This window comes from Nerophis ophidion, linkage group LG24 (assembly GCF_033978795.1).
Source record: "Nerophis ophidion isolate RoL-2023_Sa linkage group LG24, RoL_Noph_v1.0, whole genome shotgun sequence".
NCBI lineage: Eukaryota > Metazoa > Chordata > Actinopteri > Syngnathiformes > Syngnathidae > Nerophis > Nerophis ophidion.
This window is the reverse complement of record NC_084634.1, coordinates 4,111,319-4,138,084: the sequence shown is the minus strand read 5'-3', so window position 1 is coordinate 4,138,084 and position 26,766 is coordinate 4,111,319. Positions and strand designations below refer to the sequence as shown.

The following is a 26,766-nucleotide window of genomic DNA, read 5'->3' as shown; positions in this document are numbered from 1 at the left end:
AGATCTATCCGTCAATTATAAGTTTTATCTTTGTTTATGTTTTTTGTTTGTTCATTTTAGGCCCTTCTTTAAAGAAAACAGCTCAGTTTTTTATACGGCAAACACAAAATATGCAACATTTTCCTCCAAAATATATCTCAAAGTGGAAAATTTAACTTGCCTTGAATAGTTAAATAATTCATAATGAAATTGATTTTGATTCATTATTATTTTTTGAAGAAATAAACAGCCTGCATGTCAGCTTTGTGTTATTAGAGTCAACATTGCAACATTTTCTTGTTACATTTCATCCGTTTGCTCCTTTTTGTCACTTTTAACGTTTTAAAAATTTTTCAAATCGTGTTTTTAAAATGTGCCTTGGGGCTGTTAAAAAATGACCTGCGGGCCGCAAATGGCCCCCCGGGCCACACTTTGGACACCCCTGCTCTAACCGAAGACGTCTTAGGCTGGAATCATGACTCACGCTGCAGGTTACTTCCTGTCCCTTTGAATGTCATCATTGCGGAATAATTCCACTTTTTTCGAGTCAAGGTGTGAATATACCAAAGGGCGGCGGCGGATTTTGTTGCCCAACTTCCAGCGGGTTTATCTTTATGGCGGACTCAGGGCGTGATTCATTGTGAGTTCATAAAAAAAAAAAAAAAAAAAAAAAAAATTGTGTAACCCGACCCGGCCTCTACAGACACTGTGTTCCGCCTACACCTGGTTTGTTTTGTCACGCCCCAACGCAAAACGTCTCACCTCGGCGGTGGGAGGGCTCACCGAATGCTCAAGAGCAGGGATCACCAACCTTTTTGAAACCAAGAGATACTTCTTGGGTACTGATTAATGCCAAAGGCTACCAGTTTGATACACACTTAAATAAAATGCCAGAAATAGCCAATTTGCTCAATTTACCTTAATAAATAAATCTATATATATAAAAAAATGGGTATTTCTGTCTGTCATTCCGTCGTACAATTTTCTTCCTTTTACGGAAAGTTTTTTGTCGAGAATAAATGATGAAAAAACACTTAATTGAACGGTTTAAAAGAGGATAAAACAGGAAAAAAAAGAACATTTAATTTTGAAAGATCTTCAGCTTCAATTTCGACTCTTTAAAATTCAACCGAAAAAGTAGCTAATTCGAATAGTTTTGAAAAAAATTTAAAAAGAAATTATGGAACATCGTAAGTAATTTTTCCTGATTAAGAATAATTTTAGAATTTTTATGACATATTTTAAATAGGTTAAAATCCAATCTGCACTTTGTTAGAATATATAACAAATTGGACCAAGCTATATTTCTAAAAAAGACAAATCATTATTTCTTCTAGATTTTCCAGAACAAAAATTCTAAAGAAATTCAAAAGACTTTGAAATAAGATTTAAATGTGATTGTACAGATTTTTTAGATTTGCCGGAATAATTTTTTTGAATTTTAATCATAATAAAATTGAAGAAATATTTCACAAATATTCTTTGTCAAAAAAACAGAAGCTAAAATGAAGAATTAAATTAAAATGTATTTATTATTTTTACTATGAAAAAAACAAATTTACTTGAGCATTGATTTAAATTGTCAGGAAAGAAGAGAAAGGAATTTAAAAGGTAAAAAGGTATATGTGTTTAAAAATCCTAAAATCATTTTTAAGGTTGTATTTTTTCTCTAAAATTGTCTTTCCGAAAGTTATAAGAAGCAAAGTAAAAAAATTAATGAATTTATTTAAACAAGTGAAGACAAAGTCTTTCAAATATTTTCTTGGATTTTCAAATTCTATTTGAGTTTTGTCTCTCTTAGAATTAAAAATGTCGAACAAAGCGAGACCAGCTTGCTAGTAAATAAATAACATTTAAAAAAAATCGAGGCAGCTCACTGGTAAGTGCTGCTATTTGAGCTATTTTTAGAACAGGCCAGCGGGCGACTCATCTGGTCCTTACGGGCGACCTGGGGTTGGTGACCCCTGCTCTAGAGCGTTCTAGGCAAGGCAGCATACTTGCTAACCCTCCCGATTTTCCCGGGAGACTCCCGGATTTAAGTTCCCCTCCCGAAAATCTCCCGGGGCAACCATTCTCCCGATTTCCACCCGGACAACAATATTGGGGGCGTGTCTTTAGCGTCCTCTCTCTATTGTCAGTTTGTCTATGTTTTAGTTTTTTCCTCTGCATTTGTCTGTTTCCTCTGTGTTTAGTATCTCCTGTCTTTAGTTCCTGTCTAGTGCTCTTATTTTGTCAGCTTCCTGTCTTGTTCCCTGAGTGCTGTGTTCCTCCTCAGTGTGGTTTGTATTTCCTGTCTTTAGTTCCTGTCCAGTGCTCTTATTTTGTCAGCTTCCTGTCTTGTTCCCTGAGTCCTGCGTGCCTCCTCAGTGTGGTTTGTATTTCCTGTCTTTAGTTCCTGTCTAGTGCTCTTATTTTGTCAGCTTCCTGTCTTGTTCCCTGAGTGCTGCGTTCCTCCTCAGTGTGTTTTGTATTTCCTGTCTTTAGTTCCTGTCCAGTGCTCTTATTTTGTCAGCTTCCTGTCTTGTTCCCTGAGTGCTGCGTTCCTCCTCAGTGTGGTTTGTATTTCCTGTCTTTAGTCCCTGTCTAGTGGTCTTATTTTGTCAGCTTCCTGTCTTGTTCCCTGAGTGCTGCGTTCCTCCTCAGTGTGGTTTGTATTTCCTGTCTTTAGTTCCTGTCTAGTGCTCTTATTTTGTCAGCTTCCTCTCTTGTTCCCTGAGTGCTGCGTTCTTCCTCAGTGTGGTTTGTATTTCCTGTCTTTAGTCCCTGTCCACTGCTCTTATTTTGTCAGCTTCCTGTCTTGTTCCCTGAGTGCTGCGTTCCTCCTCAGTCTGGTTTGTATTTCCTGTCTTTAGTTCCTGTGAGTGCTGCGTCCCTCCTCAGTGTGTTTTGTATTTCCTGTCTTTAGTTCCTGTCTAGTGCTCTTATTTTGTCAGCTTCCTGTCTTGTTCCCTGAGTGCTGCGTTCCTCCTCAGTGTGGTTTGTATTTCCTGTCTTTAGTTCCTGTCTAGTGCTCTTATTTTGTCAGCTTCCTGTCTTGTTCCCTGAGTGCTGCGTTCCTCCTCAGTGTGTTTTGTATTTCCTGTCTTTAGTTCCTGTCTAGTGCTCTTATTTTGTCAGCTTCCTGTCTTGTTCCCTGAGTGCTGCGTTCCTCCTCAGCTGCGGCTGATTGGCACCTGACCACACCTGTTGCCAATCAGCCCGCTCCTATTTATACCTGCTTTGTCTTGTGTCGGTTGCTGGATTGTTGTGTCGTCGTTGCCACATATCACTCTTGTCGTGTCGTTTTGTTACAGCTACTACCCGTCGTGCTACATTTGATCCCGGTCGTCGTAGCGGTAAACTGTTCCTGTTAGCATTAGTTATTTCCAGTTTTTCTGTTTGCTATCTACTAGCTTCCGTGCTAAAGTGAAGTGAATTATATTTATATAGCGCATTTCTCAAGTGACTCAAAGCGCTTTACATAGTGACACCCAATATCTAAGTGACATTTAAACCAGTGTGGGTGGCACCGGGAGCAGGTGGGTAAAGTGTCTTGCCCAAGGACACAACGGCAGTGACCAGGATGGCACGAGCGGGAATCGAACCTGCAACCCTCAAGTTGCTGGCACGGCCACTCTACCAACCGAGCTGTGCTATGTTTTCTAGCTTCCAGTTGCTAGCTCCCTTAGTTTGTTATTCCGCCTCAATGTCGGCAAGAATGCGAGGCAGACCGCCGAGCTCGGCGTCCGGGCGTTCCCGCCTGGCGACGGAGGTTCAAAGTCCAGCGAGATAGTGAGCAATTATAGTTTATGAACAAACCGCTGCCGCATTAAAAGGCAATTATTGACACAGTCGGGACGTCGACGGATCAATACGAGAAACGTGTGGCGTCCGAGGAGCGTTGTTGTCAAGCTGAGCGGTCACATGACTTTTCTCCGCAGGTCAACGTCCGCGTCACCACCATGGACGCCGAGCTGGAGTTTTCCTTCCATCCCAACACCACGGGGAAGCAGCTCTTCGACCAGGTCTGCAAATAACCATCCATTTGCTACTGCTTGTCCCTCTTGGAGCCCATCCTGAGCAGGAAACTACCCAAGTTGTATCCAACCAGCACTAAACAATTACGGTTACGCATTTAAAAATTGTACCAGTATATTCCGGACCCACTAAATTTAGAGGAATTTTTATTTTATTTTATATTTCATATTTTATAAAATGAATAGCAACATTAAATCAATTTGTTGTGTAGCTACTTTAGCCTTCCAATGCAAGACAACAACACACTGTCCTGCGGCGAAATAAAGAACGATTTCCCTACAAACTACCGTGTTTTCCAGAGTATAGAAATATTCTGTAAATGTTTATTTACATACCTTAATTGTTTCCAAACGGTGCTTGTGACAGGGCAGTAAAACGGCTGATCAAACAAAACAAAAGCTAGCTCTCGTGTATTAGCCGCACCGGACTATAAGCCGCGGATATATGTTGTGAAATTAGTTATTTACGAGGAAATATTCTGTAAATGTTTATTTACATACCTTAATTGTTTCCAAACAGTGCTAGTAACACGGCAGTAAAACGGCCGATCAGACAAAACAAAAGCTAGCTCTCGTATATTAGCCGCACCGGACTATAAGCCGCAGATATATTACGTTGTGAAATGAGTTATTTACGCAGAAATATTCTGTAAATGTTTATTTACATACCTTAATTGTTACCAAACGGTGCTTGTGACACGGCAGTAAAACGGCCGATCAAACAAAACAAAAGCTAGCTCTTGTATATTAGCCGCACCGGACTATAAGCCGCAGATATATTACGTTGTGAAATGAGTTATTTACGCAGAAATATTCTGTAAATGTTTATTTACATACCTTAATTGTTACCAAACGGTGCTTGTGAGACGGCAGTAAAACGGCCGATCAAACAAAACAAAAGCTAGCTCTTGTATATTAGCCGCACCGGACCATAAGCAACAGATATAATACGTTGTAAAAGGAGCTATTTACGCAGAAATATTCTGTTAATGTTTATTTACATACCTTAATTGTTTCCAGCGGTGCTAGTAACACGGCAGTAAAACGGCCGATCAAACAAAACAAAAGCTAGCTCTTGTATATTAGCTGCACCGGACTATAAGCCGGAGATATATGTTGTGAAATGAGTTATTTACGCAGAAATATTCTGTAAATGTTTATTTACATACCTTAATTGTTTCCAAACGGTGCTTGTAAAACGGCTGATCAAACAAAACAAAAGCTAGCTCTTGTATATTAGCCGCACCGGACTATAAGCAGCAGGTATAATACGTTGTGAAATAAGCTATTGACGCAGAAATATTCAGTAAATGTTTATTTACATACCTTAATTGTTTCCAGCGGTGCTAGTAACACGGCAGTAAAACGGCTGATCAAACAAAACATAGGCTAGCTCTTGTATATTAGCCGCACTGGACTATAAACCGCGGACATAATACGTTGTGAAATTAGTTATTTATGCAGAAATATTCAGTAAATGTTTATTTACATACCTTAATTGTTTCCCAACGGTGCTTGTGACACGGCAGTAAAACGGCCGATCAAACAAAACAAAAGCTAGCTGTCGTATATTAGTCGCACCGGACTATAAGCAACAGATATAATACGTTGTAAAAGGAGCTATTTACGCAGAAGTATTCAGTAAATGTTTATTTACATACCTTAATTGTTTCCAAACGGTGCTAGTAACACGGCAGTAAAACAGCCGATCAAACAAAACAAAAGCTAGCTTTCGTATATTAGTCGCACTGGACTATAAGCCGCGGATATATGTTGTGAAATGAGTTATTTACGAGGAAATATTCTGTAAATGTTTATTTACATACTTTAATTGTTTCCAAACGGTGCTTGTGACAGGGCAGTAAAACGGCCAATCAAACAAAACAAAAGCCTACTCTTGTATATTAGCCGCACCGGACTATAAGCCACAGATATAATACGTTGTAAAAGGAGCTATTTACGCAAAAATATTCTGTAAATGTTTATTTACATACCTTAATTGTTTCTAAACGGTGCTTGCGACACGGCAGTAAAACGGCCGATCAAACAAAACAAAAGCTAGCTCTCGTATATTAGCCGCACCGGACTATAAGCCGCGGATATATGTTGTGAAATTAGTTATTTACGAGGAAATATTCTGTAAATGTTTATTTACATACCTTAATTGTTTCCAGCGGTGCTAGTAACACGGCAGTAAAACGGCCGATCAGACAAAACAAAAGCTAGCTCTCGTATATTAGCCGCACCGGACTATAAGCCGCAGATATATTACGTTGTGAAATGAGTTATTTACGCAGAAATATTCTGTAAATGTTTATTTACATACCTTAATTGTTTCCAAACGGTGCTTGTGACACGGCAGTAAAACGGCCGATCAAACAAAAGCTAGCTCTTGTATATTAGCTGCACCGGACTATAAGCCGGAGATATATGTTGTGAAATGAGTTATTTACGCAGAAATATTCTGTAAATGTTTATTTACATACCTTAATTGTTTCCAAACAGTGCTAGTAACACGGCAGTAAAACGGCTGATCAAACAAAACAAAAGCTAGCTCTCGTATATTAGCCGCACCGGACCATAAGCAACAGATATAATACGTTGTAAAAGGAGCTATTTACGCAGAAATATTCTGTAAATGTTTATTTACATACCTTAATTGTTACCAAACGGTGCTTGTGACACGGCAGTAAAACGGCCGATCAAACAAAACAAAAGCTAGCTCTTGTATATTAGCCGCACCGGACTATAAGCAACAGATATAATACGTTGTAAAAGGAGCTTTTTACGCAGAAATATTCTGTAAATGTTTATTTACATACCTTAATTGTTTCCAAACGGTGCTAGTAACACGGCAGTAAAACGGCCGATCAGACAAAACAAAAGCTAGCTCTTGTATATTAGCCGCACCGGACTATAAGCCACAGGTATAATATGTTGTGAAATGAGTTATTTACGCAGAAATATTCTGTAAATGTTTATTTACATACCTTAATTGTTTCCAAACGGTGCTTGTAACACGGCAGTAAAACGGGAGATCAAACAAAACAAAAGCTAGCTCTCGTAGATTAGCCGCACCGGAATATAATCCGCAGATATAATACGTTGTGAAATTAACTATTCACACAGAAATATTTTGTAAATGTTTTTTTACATACCTTAATTGTTTCTAAACTGTCCTTGTGACACGGCAGTAAAACGGCCGATCAAACAAAACAAAAGCTAGCTCTCGTATGTTAGCCACACTGGACTATAAACTGCGCATATAATACGTTGTGAAATTAACTATTTACACAGAAATATTTTGTTAATGTTTATTTACATACCTTAATTGTTTCCAAACGGTGCTAGTAACATGGCAGTGAAACGGCCGATCAAACAAAACAAAAGGTAGCTCTCAAATATTAGCCGCAGATATAATATGTTGTGAAATGAGCTATTTACGCAGAATTATTCTGTAAATGTTTATTTACATACCTTTATTGTTTCTCAGCAGTGCTTGTAACACGGCAGTAAAACGGCTGATCAAACAAAACAAAAGCTAGCTCTTGTATATTAGCCGCACCGGACTATAAACCGCGGATATAATACGTTGTGAAATTAACTATTTACGCAGAAATATTCTGTAAATGTTTATTTACATACCTTTATTGTTTCTCAGCAGTGCTTGTAACACGGTAGTAAAACGGCCGATCAAACAAAACAAAAGCTAGCTCTCGTATATTAGCCGTACCGGACTATAAGCAACAGATATACTATGTTGTAAAAGGAGCTATTTACGCAGAAATATTCTGTAAATGTTTATTTACATACCTTAATTGTTTACCGACGGTCCTTGTGACACGGCAGTAAAACGGCCGAACAAACAAAACAAAAGCTAGCTCTCCAATCAGCTAAACAGACTCAGTAACTCCACGGCAACGTTTTGGTGAATTTACTGAGGAATCTGCGACACTGAAACAATACGAAAAGAATACTAACACGGATGCTCGTAAACATGTTAGCATATTGGCTAATGCGAAGATTACGATATCAGGTAAAAATACCTACACGTGTCACGGTTTAGTGAGTATAAGCAGTTTTAGTTATATTGTACAACTTACAAAACGTGGCTCGGAGTAGTGAATGGCGAATCCGTACGAGTAGAAACGCTATGGACGGCTGGAAGTCCGAACGGCACCATACCTTCCGGTTTAAAGCGCTAAATGGAAGTTAGCGCCGTAGCACGAACAATAAAACACCTTCTCAGTGTATTTGCTTGTTTGTTTGTTTTTTTAAGCCCGAGGCCCACCCACTAAATTAGTCGTCTTAGTCGGGATTTTTACTACTATTTAAAAAAATTACAGTTTTAAAATAAATATGTAAAATAAAAATATAACAGTTTAACTAAATGTATACATGTTTTGGTGGTTAAACTGTCAACACAATTAAAGTGCTAAGGAAAACACAGCTTCACCACTTTAGTCATAATTTTTTCACTTGAGAAACATTTTTAGCTCCAGACTTCTTCTGTTTGTTTGATATTGTCAATACTGCCACAAGTGGTGTAAAGGTGTATTGCAACTGAGAAACACCATATTTTTGGAAGTACAAACCCCGTTTCCACATGAGTTGGGAAATTGTGTTAGATGTAAATATAAACAGAATACAATGATTTGCAAATAATTTTCAACCCATATTCAGTTGAATATGCTACAAAGACAACATATTTGATGTTCAAACTGATAAAAAAAATGTTTGTGTGTGCAAATAATCATTAACTTTACAATTTGATGCCAGCAACGCGTGACAAAGAAGTTGGGAAAGGTGGCAATAAATACTGAGAAAGTTGAGGGATGCTCATCAAACACTTATTTGGAACATCCCACAGGTGTGCAGGCTAATTGGGAACAGGTGGGTGCCATGATTGGGTATAAAAACAGCTTCCCAAAAAATGCTCAGTCTTTCACAAGAAAGGATGGGGCGAGGTACACCCCTTTGTCCACAACTGCGTGAGCAAATATTCAAACAGTTTAAGAACAACCTTTCTCAAAGTGCAATTGCAAGAAATTTAGGGATTTCAACATCTACGCTCCATAATATCATCAAAAGGTTCAAAGAATCTGGAGAAATCACTCCACGTGAGCCGCATGGCCGGAAACCAACATTGAATGACCGTGACCTTTCATCCCTGTATCAAAAACTGACATCATTCTCTAAAGGATATCACCACATGGGTTCAGGAACACTTCAGAAAACCACTGTCACTAAATAAGGTTGGTCGCTACATCTGTAAGTGCAAGTTAAAGCTCTACTATGCAAAGCGAAAGCCATTTATCAACAACACCCAGAAACGCCGCCGGCTTCTCTGGGCTCGAGATCATCTAAGATGGACTGATGCAAAGTGGAAAAGTGTTCTGTGGTCTGACGGGTCCACATTTCAAATTGTTTTTGGAAATATCCGACATCGTGTCATCCGGACCAAAGGGGAAGCGAACCATCCAGACTGTTATCCACGCAAAGTTGAAAAGCCAGCATCTGTGATGGTATGGGGGTGCATTAGTGCCCAAGGCATGGGTAACTTACACATCTGTGAAGGCACCATTAATGCTGAAAGGTACATACAGGTTTTGGAACAACATATGCTGCCATCTTTTTCATGGACGCCCCTGCTTATTTCAGCAAGACAATGCCAAGCCACATTCAGCACGTGTTACAACAGCGTGGCTTCGTAAAAGAAAAAGTGCAGGTACTTTCCTGGCCCGCCTGCAGTCCAGACCTGTCTCCCATGGAAAATGTGTGAAGCGTAAAATAGGACAGCGGAGACCCCGGACTGTTGAAGGACTGAAGCTCTACATAAAACAAGAATGGGAAAGAATTCCACTTTCAAAGCTTCAACAATTAGTTTCCTCAGTTCCCAAACGTTTATTGAGTGTTGTTAAAAGAAAAGGTGATGTAACACAGTGGTGAACATGCCCTTTCCCAACTACTTTGGCACGTGTTGCAGCCATGAAATTCTAAGTGAATTATTATTTATGAGTTTGAACATCAAATATGTTGTCTTTGTAGCATATTCAACTGAATATGGCTTGAAAAGGATTTGCAAATCATTGTATTCTGTTTATATTTACATCAAACACAATTTCCCAACTCATATGGAAACGGGGTTTGTAGAACATAAAGCTGAGAGAATTGAACTAGACCAGGGGTCACCAACACCAGGTCGCCCGTAAGGACCAGATGAGTCGCCCGCTGGCCTGTTCTAAAAATAGCTCAAATAGCAGCACTTACCAGTGAGCTGCCTCTATTTTTTAAATTGTATTTATTTACTAGCAAGCTGGTCTCGCTTTGCTCGACGTTTTTAATTCTAAGAGAGACAAAACTCAAATAGAATTTGAAAATCCAAGAAAATATTTGAAAGACTTGGTCTTCACTTGTTTAAATAAATTCTTTTTTTTTTTTTTACTTTGCTTCTTATAACTTTCAGAAAGACAATTTTAGAGAAAAATAATACAACCTTGAAAATTCTTTTAGCATTTTTAAACACCTTTTAAATTCCTTCCTCTTCTTTCCTGACAATTTAAATCAATGTTCGCGTATTTTTTATTTTTTTATTGTAAAGAATAATACATAGATTTTAATTTAATTCTTCATTTTAGCTTCTGTTTTTTCGATGAAGAATATTTGTGAAATATTTCTTCAAATTTATGATTAAAATTCCCCAAAAATAATCTGGAAAATCTGTAGAATCAAATTTAAATCTTATTTCAAAGTCTTTTGAATTTCTTTAAAAAATTTTGTTCTAGAAAATCTAGAAGAAATAATGATTTGTCTTTGTTAGAAATCTAGCTTGGTCCAATTTGTTATATATTCTAACAAAGTGCAGATTGGATTTTAACCTATTTAAAACATGTCATGAAAATTTTGAAATGAATCTTAATCAGGAAAAATGACTAAATTATTTTTTAAATTTTTTCAAAAACATTCGAATTAGCTAGTTTTTCCTCTTCTTTTTTTTCGGTTGAATTTAGAATTTTAAAGAGTTAAAATTGAAGCTGTGGATGTTTCAAAAAATTTTTTTAATTTTTTTCCTGTTTTCCCCTCTTTTAAACCATTCAATTAAGTGTTTTATCATCATTTATTCTCTACAAAAAACCTTCCGTAAAAAGGAAAAAAAATGTATGATCGAATGACGGAGAGAAAAAAACATTTTTTTAATATATATATATACATATATATATATACATATAGATGTATTTATTTAAAGATAAATTGAGCAAATTGGCTATTTCTGGCAATTTATTTAAGTGTGTATCAAACTGGTAGCCCTTGGCATGAATCAGTACCCAAGAAGTAGCTTTTGGTTTCAAAAAGGTTGGTGAACCCTGAACTAGAGGACTAACGACTAAAATCTGATTGGTTGGAATCTGAAGGGGAGATGGACAGTAAGTAAGTGGGCGGGGCTTAAGAGTCCAAAAATCATGATAAGGGATTTAAGACTGTTTTTATCTCAGGTGGCCAGGACCATCGGCCTTCGCGAGACTTGGTACTTTGGGCTCCAGTTTGTGGACGGCAAAGGTTTCCTCATGTGGCTCAACTCCAATAAGAAGGTCCTTCTTTTTTATGACTTTTTTTTTATAGTCCCAAGCCTGAATCCCATAACAAGTGTCCGATTGTCCCCAGGTCATGTCCCAGGACGTGAAGAAGGAGACCCCCCTGCAGTTCAAGCTGAGGGCCAAGTACTACCCGGAAGACGTGTCCGAGGAGCTGATCCAGGACGTGACCAGGAGGCTCTTCTACCTGCAGGTGAAGGAGGACGTCCTGGGCGAGGAGATCTACTGCCCGCCCGAGTCCGCCGTCCTGCTGGCGTCTTACGCCATCCAGGCCAAATACGGCGAGTACAGGAAGTCGGTGCACCAAAACGGCTACATGTCCTCGGAGCGCCTGCTGTCCCGCAGGTCAGACCACAACCACCACCGCAACTAGATGAGACAATTCCTGCGTGTGAATGCTCCAATGCTGAAGTGATATAATGGTTCGAATTTCCAGGAAAAACCGAATTTGGTTCGGAACTTGGTCCAGGATGAGTGGAATGTGGTAATGTCGGACTGGTTTTGTTTGTGACGAAACCCAAGATGCAGAGATGGAGGCAGGCATGGAGTGAGAAAACGTGATTTCATTTAAATAGAACAAGAACGAACGAAAGGGTACTAGCACAGAGTGCGCACGAGGTGGATAAAGAAATTAAGGGAGCTAGCATGGGAGCTACAAAACAAAAAGGAACTTGGCCGCCACGCTGTGTTGACAAGACAAGATACGACATGACAATAATCCAGCAACTGACTGGAGGAGGAAAACAGACTCAAATAGAAGCGGGCTGATTGACACCAGGTGTGGCCAGTTGCCAATCAGCCGCATCTGAGGGGAGAAAATCGAGCAGGAAACAGAAATCGTACATGTAATATAAACACAAACTTGGAAGCAGGGAACAAAAGGCCGTGAGCTAAAAACCGCAATCCAACATAGCTTACCACCACGCTGCATAGACAAGACAAGATACGACACGACAGGTAGCAACCACAAGAGCGACATCGACATGACAATAATCCAGCAACTGACTGGAGGAGAAAAACAGACTCAAATAGAAGCGGGCTGATTGACACCAGGTGTGGCCAGGTGCCAATCAGCCACAGCTGAGGGGAGAAAACAGCACACAGGGGGGGAAAAAACAGGAAATAGACAAAATAAGAGCGATGACAGGCACTAAAAACAGGAAATACTAAACACACACATAGTAAAAACTAAAACACATGAATCGGTTGAAAAATGCGTGAATCTTGCAACTTGGAGAAATTGCCCTTCCTGGAAATTTTGGGGAAAAGCGGGATTTTTTTGGGAACGATTAGGAGCATGAATGTCCCGAATGAGCTGGATTTGTTGGTGTTGGAATTGTTTAAATCGGTCAAGAGATGGAGGCAGGCATGGAGTGAGAAAACATGATTTCATTTAAATAGAACAAGAACAAACGAAAGGGTACTAACACAAAGCACGCACGAGGTGGATAAAGAAATTAAGGGAGCTAGCATGGGAGCTACAAAACCAAAAGGAACTTGGCATGGAAGCTGGCAAGAATCGAACAGGAAACAGATGTCGTACATGTAATATAAACACAAACTTGGAAGCAGGGAACAAAAGGCCGTGAGCTAAAAACCGCAATCCAACATAGCTTACCACCACGCTGCATAGACAAGACAAGATACGACACGACAGGTAGCAACCACAAGAGCGACATCGACATGACAATAATCCAGCAACTGACTGGAGGAGAAAAACAGACTCAAATAGAAGCGGGCTGATTGACACCAGGTGTGGCCAGGTGCCAATCAGCCACAGCTGAGGGGAGAAAACAGCACACAGGGGGGGGAAAAAACAGGAAATAGACAAAATAAGAGCGATGACAGGAACTAAAAACAGAAAAATACTAAACACACACAGAGGAAAAACTAAAACACATGAATCGGTTTTAAAATGTGGGAATCGTGCAACTTGGAGAAATTGCCCTTCCTGGAAATTTTGGGGAAAAGTGGGATTTTTTTGGAAACGATTAGGAGCATGAATGTCCCGAATGAGCTGGATTGGTTGGTGTTGGAATTGTTTAAATCGGTCAAGAGATGGAGGCAGGCATGGAGTGAGAAAACATGATTTAATTCAAATAGAACAAGACCAAACAAAAGGGTACTAACACTAAGCGCGCACGAGGTGGATAAAGAAATTAAGGGAGCTAGCATGGGAGCTACAAAACCAAAAGGAACTTGGCATGGAAGCTGGCAAGAATCGAGCAGGAAACAGAAATCGTACATGTAATATAAACACAAACTTGGAAGCAGGGAACAAAAGGCCGTGAGCTAAAAACCGCAATCCAACATAGCTTACCACCACGCTGCATAGACAAGACAAGATACGACACGACAGGTAGCAACCACAAGAGCGACATCGACATGACAATAAACCAGCAACTGACTGGAGGAGAAAAACAGACTCAAATAGGAGCGGGCTGATTGACACCAGGTGTGGCCAGGTGCCAATCAGCCACAGCTGAGGGGAGAAAACAGCACACAGGGGGGGGGGAACAGGAAATAGACAAAATAAGAGCGCTGACAGGAACTAAAAACAGAAAAATACTAAACACACACAGAGGAAAAACTAAAACACATGAATCGGTTTTAAAATTTGGGAATTGTGCAACTTGGAGAAATTGCCCTTCCTGGAAATTTGGGGGAAAAGCGGGATTTTTTTGGGGAAACAATTAGGAGCATGAATGTCCCGAATGAGCTGGATTGGTTGGTGTTGGAATTGTTTAAATCGGTCAAGAGATGGAGGCAGGCATGGAGTGAGAAAACATGATTTAATTCAAATAGAACAAGACCAAACAAAAGGGTACTAACACTAAGCGCGCACGAGGTGGATAAAGAAATTAAGGGAGCTAGCATGGGAGCTACAAAACAAAAAGGAACTTGGCATGGCAGCTGGCAAGAATCGAGCAGGAAACAGAAATCGTACATGTAATATAAACACAAACTTGGAAGCAGGGAACAAAAGGCTGTAGGGCTAAAAACCGCAATCAAACATAGCTTACCACCACGCTGCATAGACAAGACAAGATACGACACGACAGGTAGCAACCACAAGAGCGACATCGACATGACAATAATCCAGCAACTGACTGGAGGAGAAAAACAGACTCAAATAGAAGCGGGCTGATTGACACCAGGTGTGGCCAGGTGCCAATCAGCCACAGCTGAGGGGAGAAAACAGCACACAGGGGGGGGGAACAGGACAGGAAATAGACAAAATAAGAGCGCTGACAGGAACTAAAAACAGGAAATACTAAACACACACAGAGGAAAAACTAAAAAACATGAATCGGTTGAAAAAATTGGGAATTGTGCAACTTGGAAAAATGGCCCGTTCATGTCAATGGGAACTTTCTGGAAATTTTGGGGGAAAAAGTGGGATTTTTGGGGGGAAACGATTAGGAGCATGAATGTCCCGAATGAGCTGGATTGGTTGGTGTTGGAATTGTTTAAATCGGTCAAGAGATGGAGGCAGGCATGGAGTGAGAAAACATGATTTCATTTAAATAGAACAAGAACAAACGAAAGGGTACTAACACAAAGCACGCACGAGGTGGATAAAGAAATTAAGGGAGGTAGCATGGGAGCTACAAAACAAAAAGGAGCTTGGCACGGAAGCTGGCAAGAATCGAGCAGGAAACAGAAGTCGTACATGTAATATAAAAACAAACTTGGAAGCAGGGAACAAAAGGCAGTGAGCTAAAAAACCGCAATCAAACATAGCTTACCACCACGCTGCGTAGACAAGACAAGATACGACAGGTAGCAACCACAAGAGCGACATCGACATGTCAATAATCCAACAACTGACTGGAGGACAAAAACAGACTCAAATAGAAGCGGGCTGATTGACACCAGGTGTGGCCAGGTGCCAATCAGCCACAGATGAGGGGAGAAAACAGCACACAGGGGGGGGGAAACGGAAACAGACAAAATAAGAGCGCTGACAGGAACTAAAAACAGGAAATACTAAACACACACAGAGGAAAAACTAAAACCCATGAATCGATTGAAAAATGTGGGAATCGTCCAACTTGGAGTAATTGCCCTTCCTGGAAATTTTGGGGAAAAGCGGGATTTTTGGGGGGAAACGATTAGGAGCATGAATGTCCCGAATGAGCTGGATTGGTTGGTGTTGGAATTGTTTAAATCGGTCAAGAGATGGAGGCAGGCATGGAGTGAGAAAACATGACTTAATTCATATAATAGAACAAGACCAAACAAAAGGGTACTAACACAAAACGCTCACGAGGTGGATAAAGAAATTAAGGGAGGTAGCATGGGAGCTACAAAACAAAAAGGAACTTGGCATGGCAGCTGGCAAGAATCGAGCAGGAAACAGAAATCGTACATGTAATATAAACACAAACTTGGAAGCAGGGAACAAAAGGCTGTAGGGCTAAAAACCGCAATCAAACATAGCTTACCACCACGCTGCATGGACAAGACAAGATACGACATCGACATGACAATAATCCAGCAACTGACTGGAGGACAAAAACAGACTCAAATAGATTTGGGCTGATTGACACCAGGTGTGGCCAGGTGCCAATCAGCCACAGCTGAGGGAAAAACAGCACACACGGGGAAAAACAGGAAACAGACAAAATAAGAGCGCTGACAGGAACTAAAAACAGGAAATACTAAACACACACAGAGGAAAAACTAAAACACATGAATCGGTTGAAAAATGCGTGAATCTTGCAACTTGGAAAAATTGCCCTTCCTGGAAATTTTGGGGAAAAGCGGGATTTTTTTGGAAACGATTAGGAGCATGAATGTCCCGAATGAGCTGGATTGGTTGGTGTTGGAATTGTTTAAATCGGTCAAGAGATGGAGGCAGGCATGGAGTGAGAAAACATGACTTAATTCATATAATAGAACAAGACCAAACAAAAGGGTACTAACACAAAACGCTCACAAGGTGGATAACAAACTAAAGGAGCTAGCATGGCAGCTAGAAAACAAAAAGGAACTTGGCACGGAAGCTGGCAAGAATCGAGCAGGAAACAGAAGTCGTACATGTAATATAAAAACAAACTTGGAAGCTGGGAACAAAAGGCAGTGAGCTAAAAAACCGCAATCAAACATAGCTTACCACCACGCCGCGTGGACAAGACAAGATACAACATCGACATGACAATAATCCAGCAACTGACTGGAGGAGAAAAACAGACTTAAATAGAAGCGGGCTGATTGACACCAGGTGTGGCCAGGTGCCAATCAGCCACAGCTGAGGGGAAAACAGCACACAGGGGGGAAAAAACAGGAAACCGACAAAATAAGAGCACTGACAGGAACTAAAAACACACAGAGGAATAACTAATACACATGAATCGTTTGAAAAATGTGGGAATTGTGCAAAACGTAATTTTTATCCTGATTAAGAGGAATTTTTGACGGTAGAACGATTGAAATGGGTGTTTAAAAATGTGGAAAGAGTAGGCGCCAGAAAAAAGGGTGAAAATAGGTTTTAAAAAAATGGAATTCTGGGAATTCCGGGAATTTTTTGGAACTTGGAGAATGTTGAAGGTGGAATGGTTTGAATCGGTCGAAAAATGTGGAAATGGTGGCAGTTTGGAAAATGGCCGTTTCATTTTGAACGGGAAAAATGTCCTGGAAAACCTGGGAATTCTAGGAAATGTGGGAATTGTCAATGGAAAGCCCGCGATTCCCCAATATGAACAGTTTGAATGGGATGAAAAATGTGGAAAGAGTAGGCGCCAGAAAATAGGGCGAAAATTTTTTGGGAAAAAAAATGGAATTCCTGGAATTTTTGTGGAACTTGAAGAATGTTGAAGGTGGAATGGTTTGAATCAGTTGAAAAATTTGGAAATGGTGGAATGTTGTAAAATGGCCGATTCATTTTGAATGGGAAAAATGTCCCGGAAAACCTGGATTTCTGGGAAATCTTGGAATTTGTCGAGGGAAACGCGATTCCCCAATATGAACAAATTAAAGTTGGAACTGTTTGAATGGGATGAAAAATGTGGAAAGAGTAGGCGCCAGACAAATGGGTGAAAAAAAGGTTTTTAAAAAAAATTGAATTCCTGGAATTTTTTGGAACTTGGAAAAGGTTGAAGGTGAAATGGTTTGAATCGGTTGAAAAATGTGGAAATGGTGAAATCTTGAAAAATGACCGATTAATTTTGAATGGGGAAAATGTTCCGGAAAACCTGGAATTCTGGGAAATCTGGGAATTTTGGGGATTTGTCAATGGAAAGCCCGCGATTCCCCAATATGAACAGTTTGAATGGGATGAAAAACGTGGAAAGTGGAGGTGCCAGAAAAAAGGGTGAAAAAAATGTTTAGAAAAAAATGGAATTCCTGGAATTTTTTGGGAACACGGAAAATGTTGAAGGTGAAATGGTTTGAATTGGTTGAAAAATGTGGAAATGGTGGAGTGTTGAAAAATGGCCAATTCATTTTGAATGGGAAAAATGTTACGGAAAACCTGGAATTCTGGGAAATCTGGGAATTTGTCAATGGAAAGCCCGCAATTCCCCAATATGAATAGTTTGAATGGGATGAAAAATGTGGAAAGGGTCGGCGCCAGAAAAAAGGGTGAAAACAAGGTTTTGAAAAAATTGGAATTCCGGGAATTTTTGGGAACTTGGAAAAGGTTGAAGGTGGAATGATTTGAATTGGTTGAAAAATGTGGAAATGGTGAAATCTTAATTTTGAATGGGGAAAATGTTCCGGAAAACCTGGAATTCTGGGAAATCTGGGAATTTTGGGGATTTGTCAATGGAAAGCCCGCGATTCCCCAATATGAACAGTTTGTATGGGATGAAAAATGTGGAATGTGGAGGTGCCAGAAAAAAGGGTGAAAAAAATGTTTAGAAAAAAATGGAATTCCTGGAATTTTTTGGGAACTCGGAAAATGTTGAAGGTGAAATGGTTTGAATTGGTTGAAAAATGTGGAAATGGTGGAGTGTTGAAAAATGGCCAATTCATTTTGAATGGGAAAAATGTCCCGGAAAACATGGAATTCTGGAAATTTTAGGGATTTGTCAATGGAAAGCCCGCGATTCCCCAATATGAACAGTTTGAAGTTAGAACAGTTTGAATGGGATGAAAAATGTGGAAAGGGTCGGCGCCAGAAAAAAGGGTGAAAACAAGGTTTTGAAAAAAATGGAATTCCGGGAATTTTTGGGAACTTGGAAAAGGTTGAAGGTGGAATGATTTGAATTGGTTGAAAAATGTGGAAATGGTGAAATCTTAATTTTGAATGGGGAAAATGTTCCGGAAAACCTGGAATTCTGGGAAATCTGGGAATTTTTGGGATTTGTCAATGGAAAGCCCGCGATTCCCCAATATGAACAGTTTGAATGGGATGAAAAACGTGGAAAGTGGAGGTGCCAGAAAAAAGGGTGAAAAAAATGTTTAGAAAAAAATGGAATTCCTGGAATTTTTTGGAACTCGGAAAATGTTGAAGGTGAAATGGTTTGAATTGGTTGAAAAATGTGGAAATGGTGGAATGTTGAAAAATGGCCAATTCATTTTGAATGGGAAAAATGTTACGGAAAACCTGGAATTCTGGGAAATCTGGGAATTTTTGGGATTTGTCAATGGAAAGCCCGCAATTCCCCAATATGAATAGTTTGAATGGGATGAAAAATGTGTAAAGGGTCGGCGCCAGAAAAAAAGGGTGAAAACAAGGTTTTGAAAAAAATGGAATTCCGGGAATTTTTGGGAACTTGGAAAAGGTTGAAGGTGGAATGATTTGAATTGGTTGAAAAATGTGGAAATGGTGAAATCTTAATTTTGAATGGGGAAAATGTTCCGGAAAACCTGGAATTCTGGGAAATCTGGGAATTTTTGGGATTTGTCAATGGAAAGCCCGCGATTCCCCAATATGAACAGTTTGAATGGGATGAAAAATGTGGAAAGTGGAGGCGCCAGAAAAAAGGGTGAAAAAAATGTTTAGAAAAAAATGGAATTCCTGGAATTTTTTGGGAACTCGGAAAATGTTGAAGGTGAAATGGTTTGAATTGGTTGAAAAATGTGGAAATGGTGGAGTGTTGAAAAATGGCCAATTCATTTTGAAAGGGAAAAATGTTACGGAAAACCTGGAATTCTGGGAAATCTGGGAATTTTTGGGATTTGTCAATGGAAAGCCCGCAATTCCCCAATATGAACAGTTTGAATGGGATGAAAAATGTGGAAAGAGTAGGCGCCAGAAAAAAGGGTGAAAACAAGGTTTTCCAAAAAATGGAATTCCTGGAATTTTTGGGAACTTGGAAAAGGTTGAAGGTGGAATGATTTGAATCGGTTGAAAAATGTGGAAATGGTGAAATCTTGAAAAATGGCCGATTAATTTTGAATGGGGAAAATGTTCCGGAAAACCTGGAATTCTGGGAAATCTGGGAATTTTTGCGATTTATCAATGGAAAGCCCGCAATTCCCCAATATGAACAGTTTGTATGGGATGAAAAATGTGGAAAGTGGAGGCGCCAGAAAAAAGGGTGAAAAAAATGTTTAGAAAAAAATGGAATTCCTGGAATTTTTTGGGAACTCGGAAAATGTTGAAGGTGAAATGGTTTGAATTAGTTGAAACATGTGGAAATGGTGGAGTGTTGAAAAATGGCCAATTCATTTTGAATGGGAAAAATGTCCCGGAAAACATGGAATTCTGGAAATTTTAGGGATTTGTCAATGGAAAGCCCGCGATTCCCCAATATGAACAGTTTGAAGTTAGAACAGTTTGAATGGGATGAAAAATGTGGAAAGGGTCGGCACCAGAAAAAAGGGTGAAAACAAGGTTTTGAAAAACATGGAATTCCGGGAATTTTTGGGAACTTGGAAAAGGTTGAAGATGGAATGATTTGAATCGGTTGAAAAATGTGGAAATGGTGAAATCTTAATTTTGAATGGGGAAAATGTTCCGGAAAACCTGGAATTCTGGGAAATCTGGGAATTTTTGCGATTTATCAATGGAAAGCCCGCAATTCCCCAATATGAACAGTTTGAAGTTAGAACAGTTTGAATGGGATGAAAAATGTTGAAAGAGTAGGCGCCAGAAAAAAGGGTGAAAACAAGGTTTTGAAAAAAATGGAATGCCTGGAATTTTTGGGAACTTGGAAAAAGTTGAAGGTGGAATGGTTTGAATCAGTTGAAAAATGTGGAAATGGTATGGTGGCAGTTTGAAAAATGGCCAATTCATTTTGAATGGGAAAAATGTCCTGGAAAACATGGAATTCTGGGAATTTCTGGGATTTGTCAATGGAAAGCCTGCGATTACCAAATATGAACAATTTGAAGTTGGAACGGTTTGAATGGGATGAAAAATGTGGAAAGAGTAGGCGCCAGAAAAAAGGGTGAGAAAAATGTTTTGAAAAAAATTGAATTCCTGGAATTTTTTGGAACTTGGAAAATGTTGAAGGTGGAATGGTTTGAATCGGTTGAAAAATGTGTAAATGGTGGAATAATATCCCGGAAAACTTGGAATTCTGGGAAATCTGTGAATTTTTGGAATTTTTCAAGGGAAAGCAGAAGGTAGAGGTAAAGCGCGGCAAAATCTGGAGAAGAAAAATAATAAAGCTGCAAGCAGCGATGGACGGGACAGACTTTTGCTGGTGTTTCCTGCCTTTACCCATTCAACATATCTTTACCTGCACATTACCTACCTTCCCTGCATCCTGGGGTCACACTGGTGCTTCTTTCTGTCACCCATACACGCTGGTGCTTCCTGCCATCACCCAGACAACATATCTTTACCTGCACTTTACCTACCTTCTCTGTATCCTGGAGTCAAACTGGTGCCTCCTTCTTTCACCCAGTCAACATATCTTTACCCGCACATTACCTACCTTCTCTGCATTGTGTGGTCACGCTGGTGCTTCCTGCTTTTAAGCGGCCATCTTGAGACGGCAGCAGCGCAGCAGTTCTTTGAAGGCTCGTAAAATCAAAACCGGAGCAGTTAGAAAAACTCTTTGCGCAACTTTTAATCAGAAGGGTTCAATCTCTCTCCTGTGGTAGTTTGAAGCCGACACAACCAACGCGCTCAGAGGAGATAATGTTTGAAAAAAGGTGACGGGTTTTTACAAAACTTTAGTTTTGAAGTGGTAATTACCAACTTCCTGTTGATTTTTGCTGAAGGATGTCAATGAATGAAATGTAGGTCTAAGTGAGACCTACATAGAGGTTTTTGTTTCATGTCTCTACAACATTTCTACTGGAAGTTACAAGCAGTTTTGTCTGTATTTTCTTGCCAAGAGCAGTTTTGTTAGTGTTTTATTCCTAGGGGGCACTAGAGTGCAATTTAGAGTTTTGGGGTTAGGTTTTTTGATTAAATCGCAATTTTCCTACTGGAGGTTACGAGCAGTTTTGTCTGTGTTTTCTTCCCAAGAGCAGTTTTGTCAGTGTTTTATTCCTAGGGGGCACTAGAGTGCAATTTAGAGTTTTGGGGTTAGGTTTTTTGATTAAATCGCAATTTTCACCAGTCCTGATGTGTGTGTCCAGTTTGGTGAGTTTTGAAGCATTTTAAGGGGGTCAAATTACAGCTCAAAGAGGCAAAAATTACATTTTTTAGGAAACTTTTGTTTTGAAGAGGAATTGCAAACTTCTTGTGGATTTTTGCTGAAGAATGTTAGTGTGAGAAATCTAGGTCTAAGTGAGACCTACATAGAGGGTTTTGTTTCATGTCGCTACAACATTCCTACTGGAAGTTACAGGCAGTTTTGTCCATGTTTTCTTCCTAAGGGGCGCTAGAACGCAATTTTTCGTTTTGGGGTTAGTTTTTTTTTAATTAAATCGCAATGTTCGCCAGTCCTGATGTGTGTGTCAAATTTGGTGAGTTTTGCAGCATGTTAAGGGGGTCAAATTACAGCTCAAAGCTTCGGAATAATAATAAAGAAAGAATGAATAAAATTCAATAGGGTCCTCTGTCCCAAAGGGACTTTTGGTCCCAAATAAATAGATGAATTTTGGTGTAGAAAAACATTGTTGTGGGAATGTTTTGTAACATTCACACAATAATAATAACAAATAGATGAATTTTGAATAGAAAACTTTGGAGCATTCACACAATAAATAGATGAATTTTGTGTAGAAAACCACACAACAACACCCCTAACCCGTCTGCCTACTCAGAGTCCTGGAGCAACACAGTCTGTCCAAGGAGCAGTGGGAGGACAAGATCCAGGTCTGGCATGAGGAGCACGGATGCATGTTGAAGTAAGTCTTGGTCTGGAAAACCTTTACCAGGAGTGGGCCGATCCGATACGGATAACGATCTGATATCGGCTTGCCTCTAAAATCTCCAACATGAGCTCCGATGCCGGCGGTTAGCATGGAAATGTCCGCCAACAAACGCACACGCTGGATCTTATCCTGAATTTTAGTCAAGTCATTTACGAAAAGTGGGCTGTGGGCTGCTAGGAGCGAGCAGCTACACAACAGCCGAGCGCACAAGAGCACACAAGCATACATGATGAGTGTCCCTTACTGAACAATAACAGTCTAAAATGTAAACAGCCATTGTTTTCGTTCACATTAACGCAAAAGGAAAAGATTCCTCGGGCTTGGACTGGTCCTGGATCGAGCTTGGGAAGGTTTTGGATCAAAATAGATAACCCCTCTCGTCTCTTCCCATCGTACACAGCGGAATTTTCCTAGCCTTTGTGCTAGATTTGTGCTGCGCATTTTTGTTTGTGTCTACTATAGTTTTGAAGTGATTAACGTTATGTTATTAACACGTGATAACATGAATTAACATGTAATTAAGGGGGACAATGTATTTTATTTAAACTAAATTAATGTATTCCTTGTATTTTATTCTATTTCATTTAAATTAATGTACTCATTGTATTTTATTATATTTTGTTTATATTAAATTAAAGTATTCCTTGTATTTTATTCTATTTTGTTTAAAATAAATTTATGTAATTATTTTATTTTATTATATATTATTTCAATTAAACTGATGTATTCATTGTATTTTATGCCATATAATTTAAATTAAATTAATGTGTTCATTGTATTTTATTCTATTTTATTTAAATTAAAGTAATGTATGCAATGTATTTTATTTACATTAACTTAATGTATTCATTGTATTTTATTCAATTTTATTTAAATTAAATTAATGTATTCATTGTATTTTATTCTATTTAATTTCAAATTAGATTACTGTATTCATTGCAATGTATTCTATTTCAATCAAATTAATGTATTCATTTTATTTTATTTTAACGTTATTTAAATTAAGTTAATGTATTCATTGTATTTTATTGTATTTTATTTCAATTAAATTTGTGAATTTGTTGTATTTTATTGTATTTTATTTCAACTAAATCAATGTATTTATTTTATTCTATATTATTTCAATTAAATACAATTTACCCGTTGGTTTACCAGTAACGTCCAAATTTAAACTGGAGCCCACCGGTCACCTTTGCCTTCGTCATGACACATTCAGGGCCTCACAGACAGTCGGAAACAGTACGCACATTCCCTCTACACCTGTGTTAAACACAAATCTCCACTTCGCCGGTTCCTAAAACACTCAGGTTCACCCGAAACCGCTCCCAAAAGTCCACCCTTAAATCATTTTGACGTGACTTCCCCCCCTCCCCCCGCAGGGAGGAGGCCATGATCGAGTACCTGAAGATCGCCCAGGACTTGGAGATGTACGGCATCAACTACTTTGACATCAAGAACAAGAAGAACACCGACCTGTGGTTGGGCGTGGACGCCCTGGGCCTCAACATCTACGAGAAGGAGGACAGGTGGGAACAAAACATTTGTTTGGCGAGCGTTGACCCGTCATCCCGCCGCAACTTTCGGTCGTTCACCCCCTCCGCCGTTTGTTGGGGGAGGCCGTTGAACTCTTGCATTTGGTTCTACAAGCAAAGATCTCACCTTACCAATTGATTTGTTCACTTTTTTCAGGATGACCCCTAAGATCGGATTCCCCTGGAGCGAAATCAGGAACATTTCTTTCAACGATAAGAAGTTCATCATCAAGCCCATCGACAAGAAGTCCCCTGTAAGTACCGTTTGTTCCTGCAAACACAGAAGCAGTGAAGTTGTCACGTCGTGTAAATTGTAAATAAAAACTGGGAGTTGTCAATATATTAAATGTAGGTCTAAGTGAGACCTACATAGAGGTTTTTGTTTCATGTCTCTACGACATTCCTACTGGAAGTTTAAGGCAGTTTTGTCTTCCGAGGAGGAGTTTTGTCTGTTTTCTTCCTAGAGGGCGCTGGAGCGAAATTTTGAGTTTTGGGGTTAGGTTTTTTTGATTGGATCGCAATTTTTGCCAGTACTGTTGTGTGAGTTGAGTTTGGTGAGTTTTGAAGCATTTTAAGGGGGTCAAATTACAGCTCAAAGGAGGCAAAAATGAGATGTTTTAGGAAACGTTTTTTTGAAGGGGTTTTTGCCAACTTTTTGTTGATTTTTGCTGAAAGATGTCAGAGTATGAAATCTAGGTCTAAATCAGACCTACATAGAGATTTTTGTTTCATGTCTCTACGACATTCCTACGGGAAGTTACAAGCAGTTTTGTCTGTTTTTTCTTCCGAGGAGCAGTTTTGTCTGTTTTCTTCCTAGAGGGCGCTGGAGCGAAATTTTGAGTTTTGGGGTTAGGTTTTTTTGATTGGATCGCAATTTTCGACAGTCCTGTTGTGTGAGTTGAGTTTGGTGAGTTTTGAAGCATTTTAAAGGGGGTCATAGAGGCAAAAATGACATGTTTTAGGAAACGTTTGTTTTGAAGGGGTTTTTGCAAACTTTTTGTTGGTTTTTGCTGAAAGATGTCAGAGTATGAAATCTAGGTCTAAGTGAGACCTACATAGAGGTTTTTGTTTCATGTCTCTACGACATTCCTACTGGAAGTCAAAAGCAGTTTTGTCTGTTTTTTCTTCCGAGGAGCAGTTTTGTCTGTTTTCTTCCTAGAGGGCGCTAGAGCGAAATTGAGAGTTTTGGGGTTAGGTTTTTTTTTATGGCATCGCAATTTTCGCCAGTCCTGATGTGTGTGTTGAGTTGGGTGAGTTTTGAAGCATTTTAAGGGGGTCAAAGAGGCAAAAATGACATGTTTTAGGAAACGTTTGTTTTGAAGGGGTTTTTGCCAACTTTTTGTTGATTTTTGCTGAAAGGTGTCCGAGTATGAAATCTAGGTCTAAGTGAGACCTACATAGAGGTTTTTGTTTCATGTCTCTACGACATTCCTACGGGAAGTTACAAGCAGTTTTGTCTGTTTTTTCTTCCGAGGAGCAGTTTTGTCTGTTTTCTTCCTAGAGGGCGCTGGAGCGAAATTTTGGCTTTTGGGGTTAGGTTTTTTTGATTGGATCGCAATTTTCGCCAGTCCTGATGTGTGTGTTGAGTTTGGTGAGTTTTGAAGCATTTTAAGGGGGTCAAATTACAGCTCAAGGAGGCAAAAATGAGATGTTTTAGGAAACGTTTGTTTTGAAGGGGTTTTTGCCAACTTTTTGTTGATTTTTGCTGAAAGATGTCAGAGTATGAAATCTAGGTCTAAGTCAGACCTACATAGAGGTTTTTGTTTCATGTCTCTACGACATTCCTACTGGAAGTCAAAGGCAGTTTTGTCTGTTTTTTCTTCGGAGGAGCAGTTTTGTCTGTTTTCTTCCTAGAGGGCGCTGGAGCGAAATTTTGAGTTTTGGGGTTAGGTTTTTTTGATTGGATCGCAATTTTCGACAGTCCTGTTGTGTGAGTTGAGTTTGGTGAGTTTTGAAGCATTTTAAGGGGGTCAAAGAGGCAAAAATGACATGTTTTAGGAAACGTTTGTTTTGAAGGGGTTTTTGCCAACTTTTTGTTGATTTTTGCTGAAAGATGTCAGAGTATGAAATCTAGGTCTAAGTCAGACCTACATAGAGGCTTTTGTTTCATGTCTCTACGACAATCCTACTGGAAGTCAAAGGCAGTTTTGTCTGTTTTTTCTTCCGAGGAGCAGTTTTGTCTGTTTTCTTCCTAGAGGGCGCTAGAGCGAAATTTTGAGTTTTGGGGTTAGATTTTTTTTATGGCATCGCAATTTTTGCCAGTCCTGATGTGTGTGTTGAGTTTGGTGAGTTTTGAAGCATTTTAAGGGGGTCAAATCACAGCTCAAAGAGGCAAAAATGACATGTTTTAGGAAATGTTTGTTTTGAAGGGGTTTTTGCCAACTTTTTGTTGATTTTTGCTGAAAGATGTCAGAGTATGAA

At 39.4% G+C, this 26,766-nt stretch overlaps 1 protein-coding gene and 1 long non-coding RNA gene across 2 annotated transcripts in view; one reads left to right on the top strand and one right to left on the bottom strand.

Annotated features, from left to right (window-relative positions):
- Positions 1-26,766, top strand: part of ezra (ezrin a) — a 41,543-nt gene that overhangs the window by 2,620 nt on the left and 12,157 nt on the right. The window contains exons 2-7 of the mRNA XM_061886529.1: positions 3,900-3,983; positions 11,489-11,584; positions 11,658-11,932; positions 22,703-22,786; positions 24,193-24,339; positions 24,503-24,599. Of these exons, the coding sequence (XP_061742513.1) occupies positions 3,900-3,983; positions 11,489-11,584; positions 11,658-11,932; positions 22,703-22,786; positions 24,193-24,339; positions 24,503-24,599 (783 nt within the window). The remainder of the gene's footprint in view (positions 1-3,899; positions 3,984-11,488; positions 11,585-11,657; positions 11,933-22,702; positions 22,787-24,192; positions 24,340-24,502; positions 24,600-26,766) is intronic.
- LOC133542430 (uncharacterized) overlaps positions 23,961-26,766 on the bottom strand; it is a 38,799-nt gene continuing 35,993 nt past the window's right edge. The window contains exon 3 of the long non-coding RNA XR_009804158.1: positions 23,961-24,616. This is a non-coding gene — a long non-coding RNA (uncharacterized LOC133542430). The remainder of the gene's footprint in view (positions 24,617-26,766) is intronic.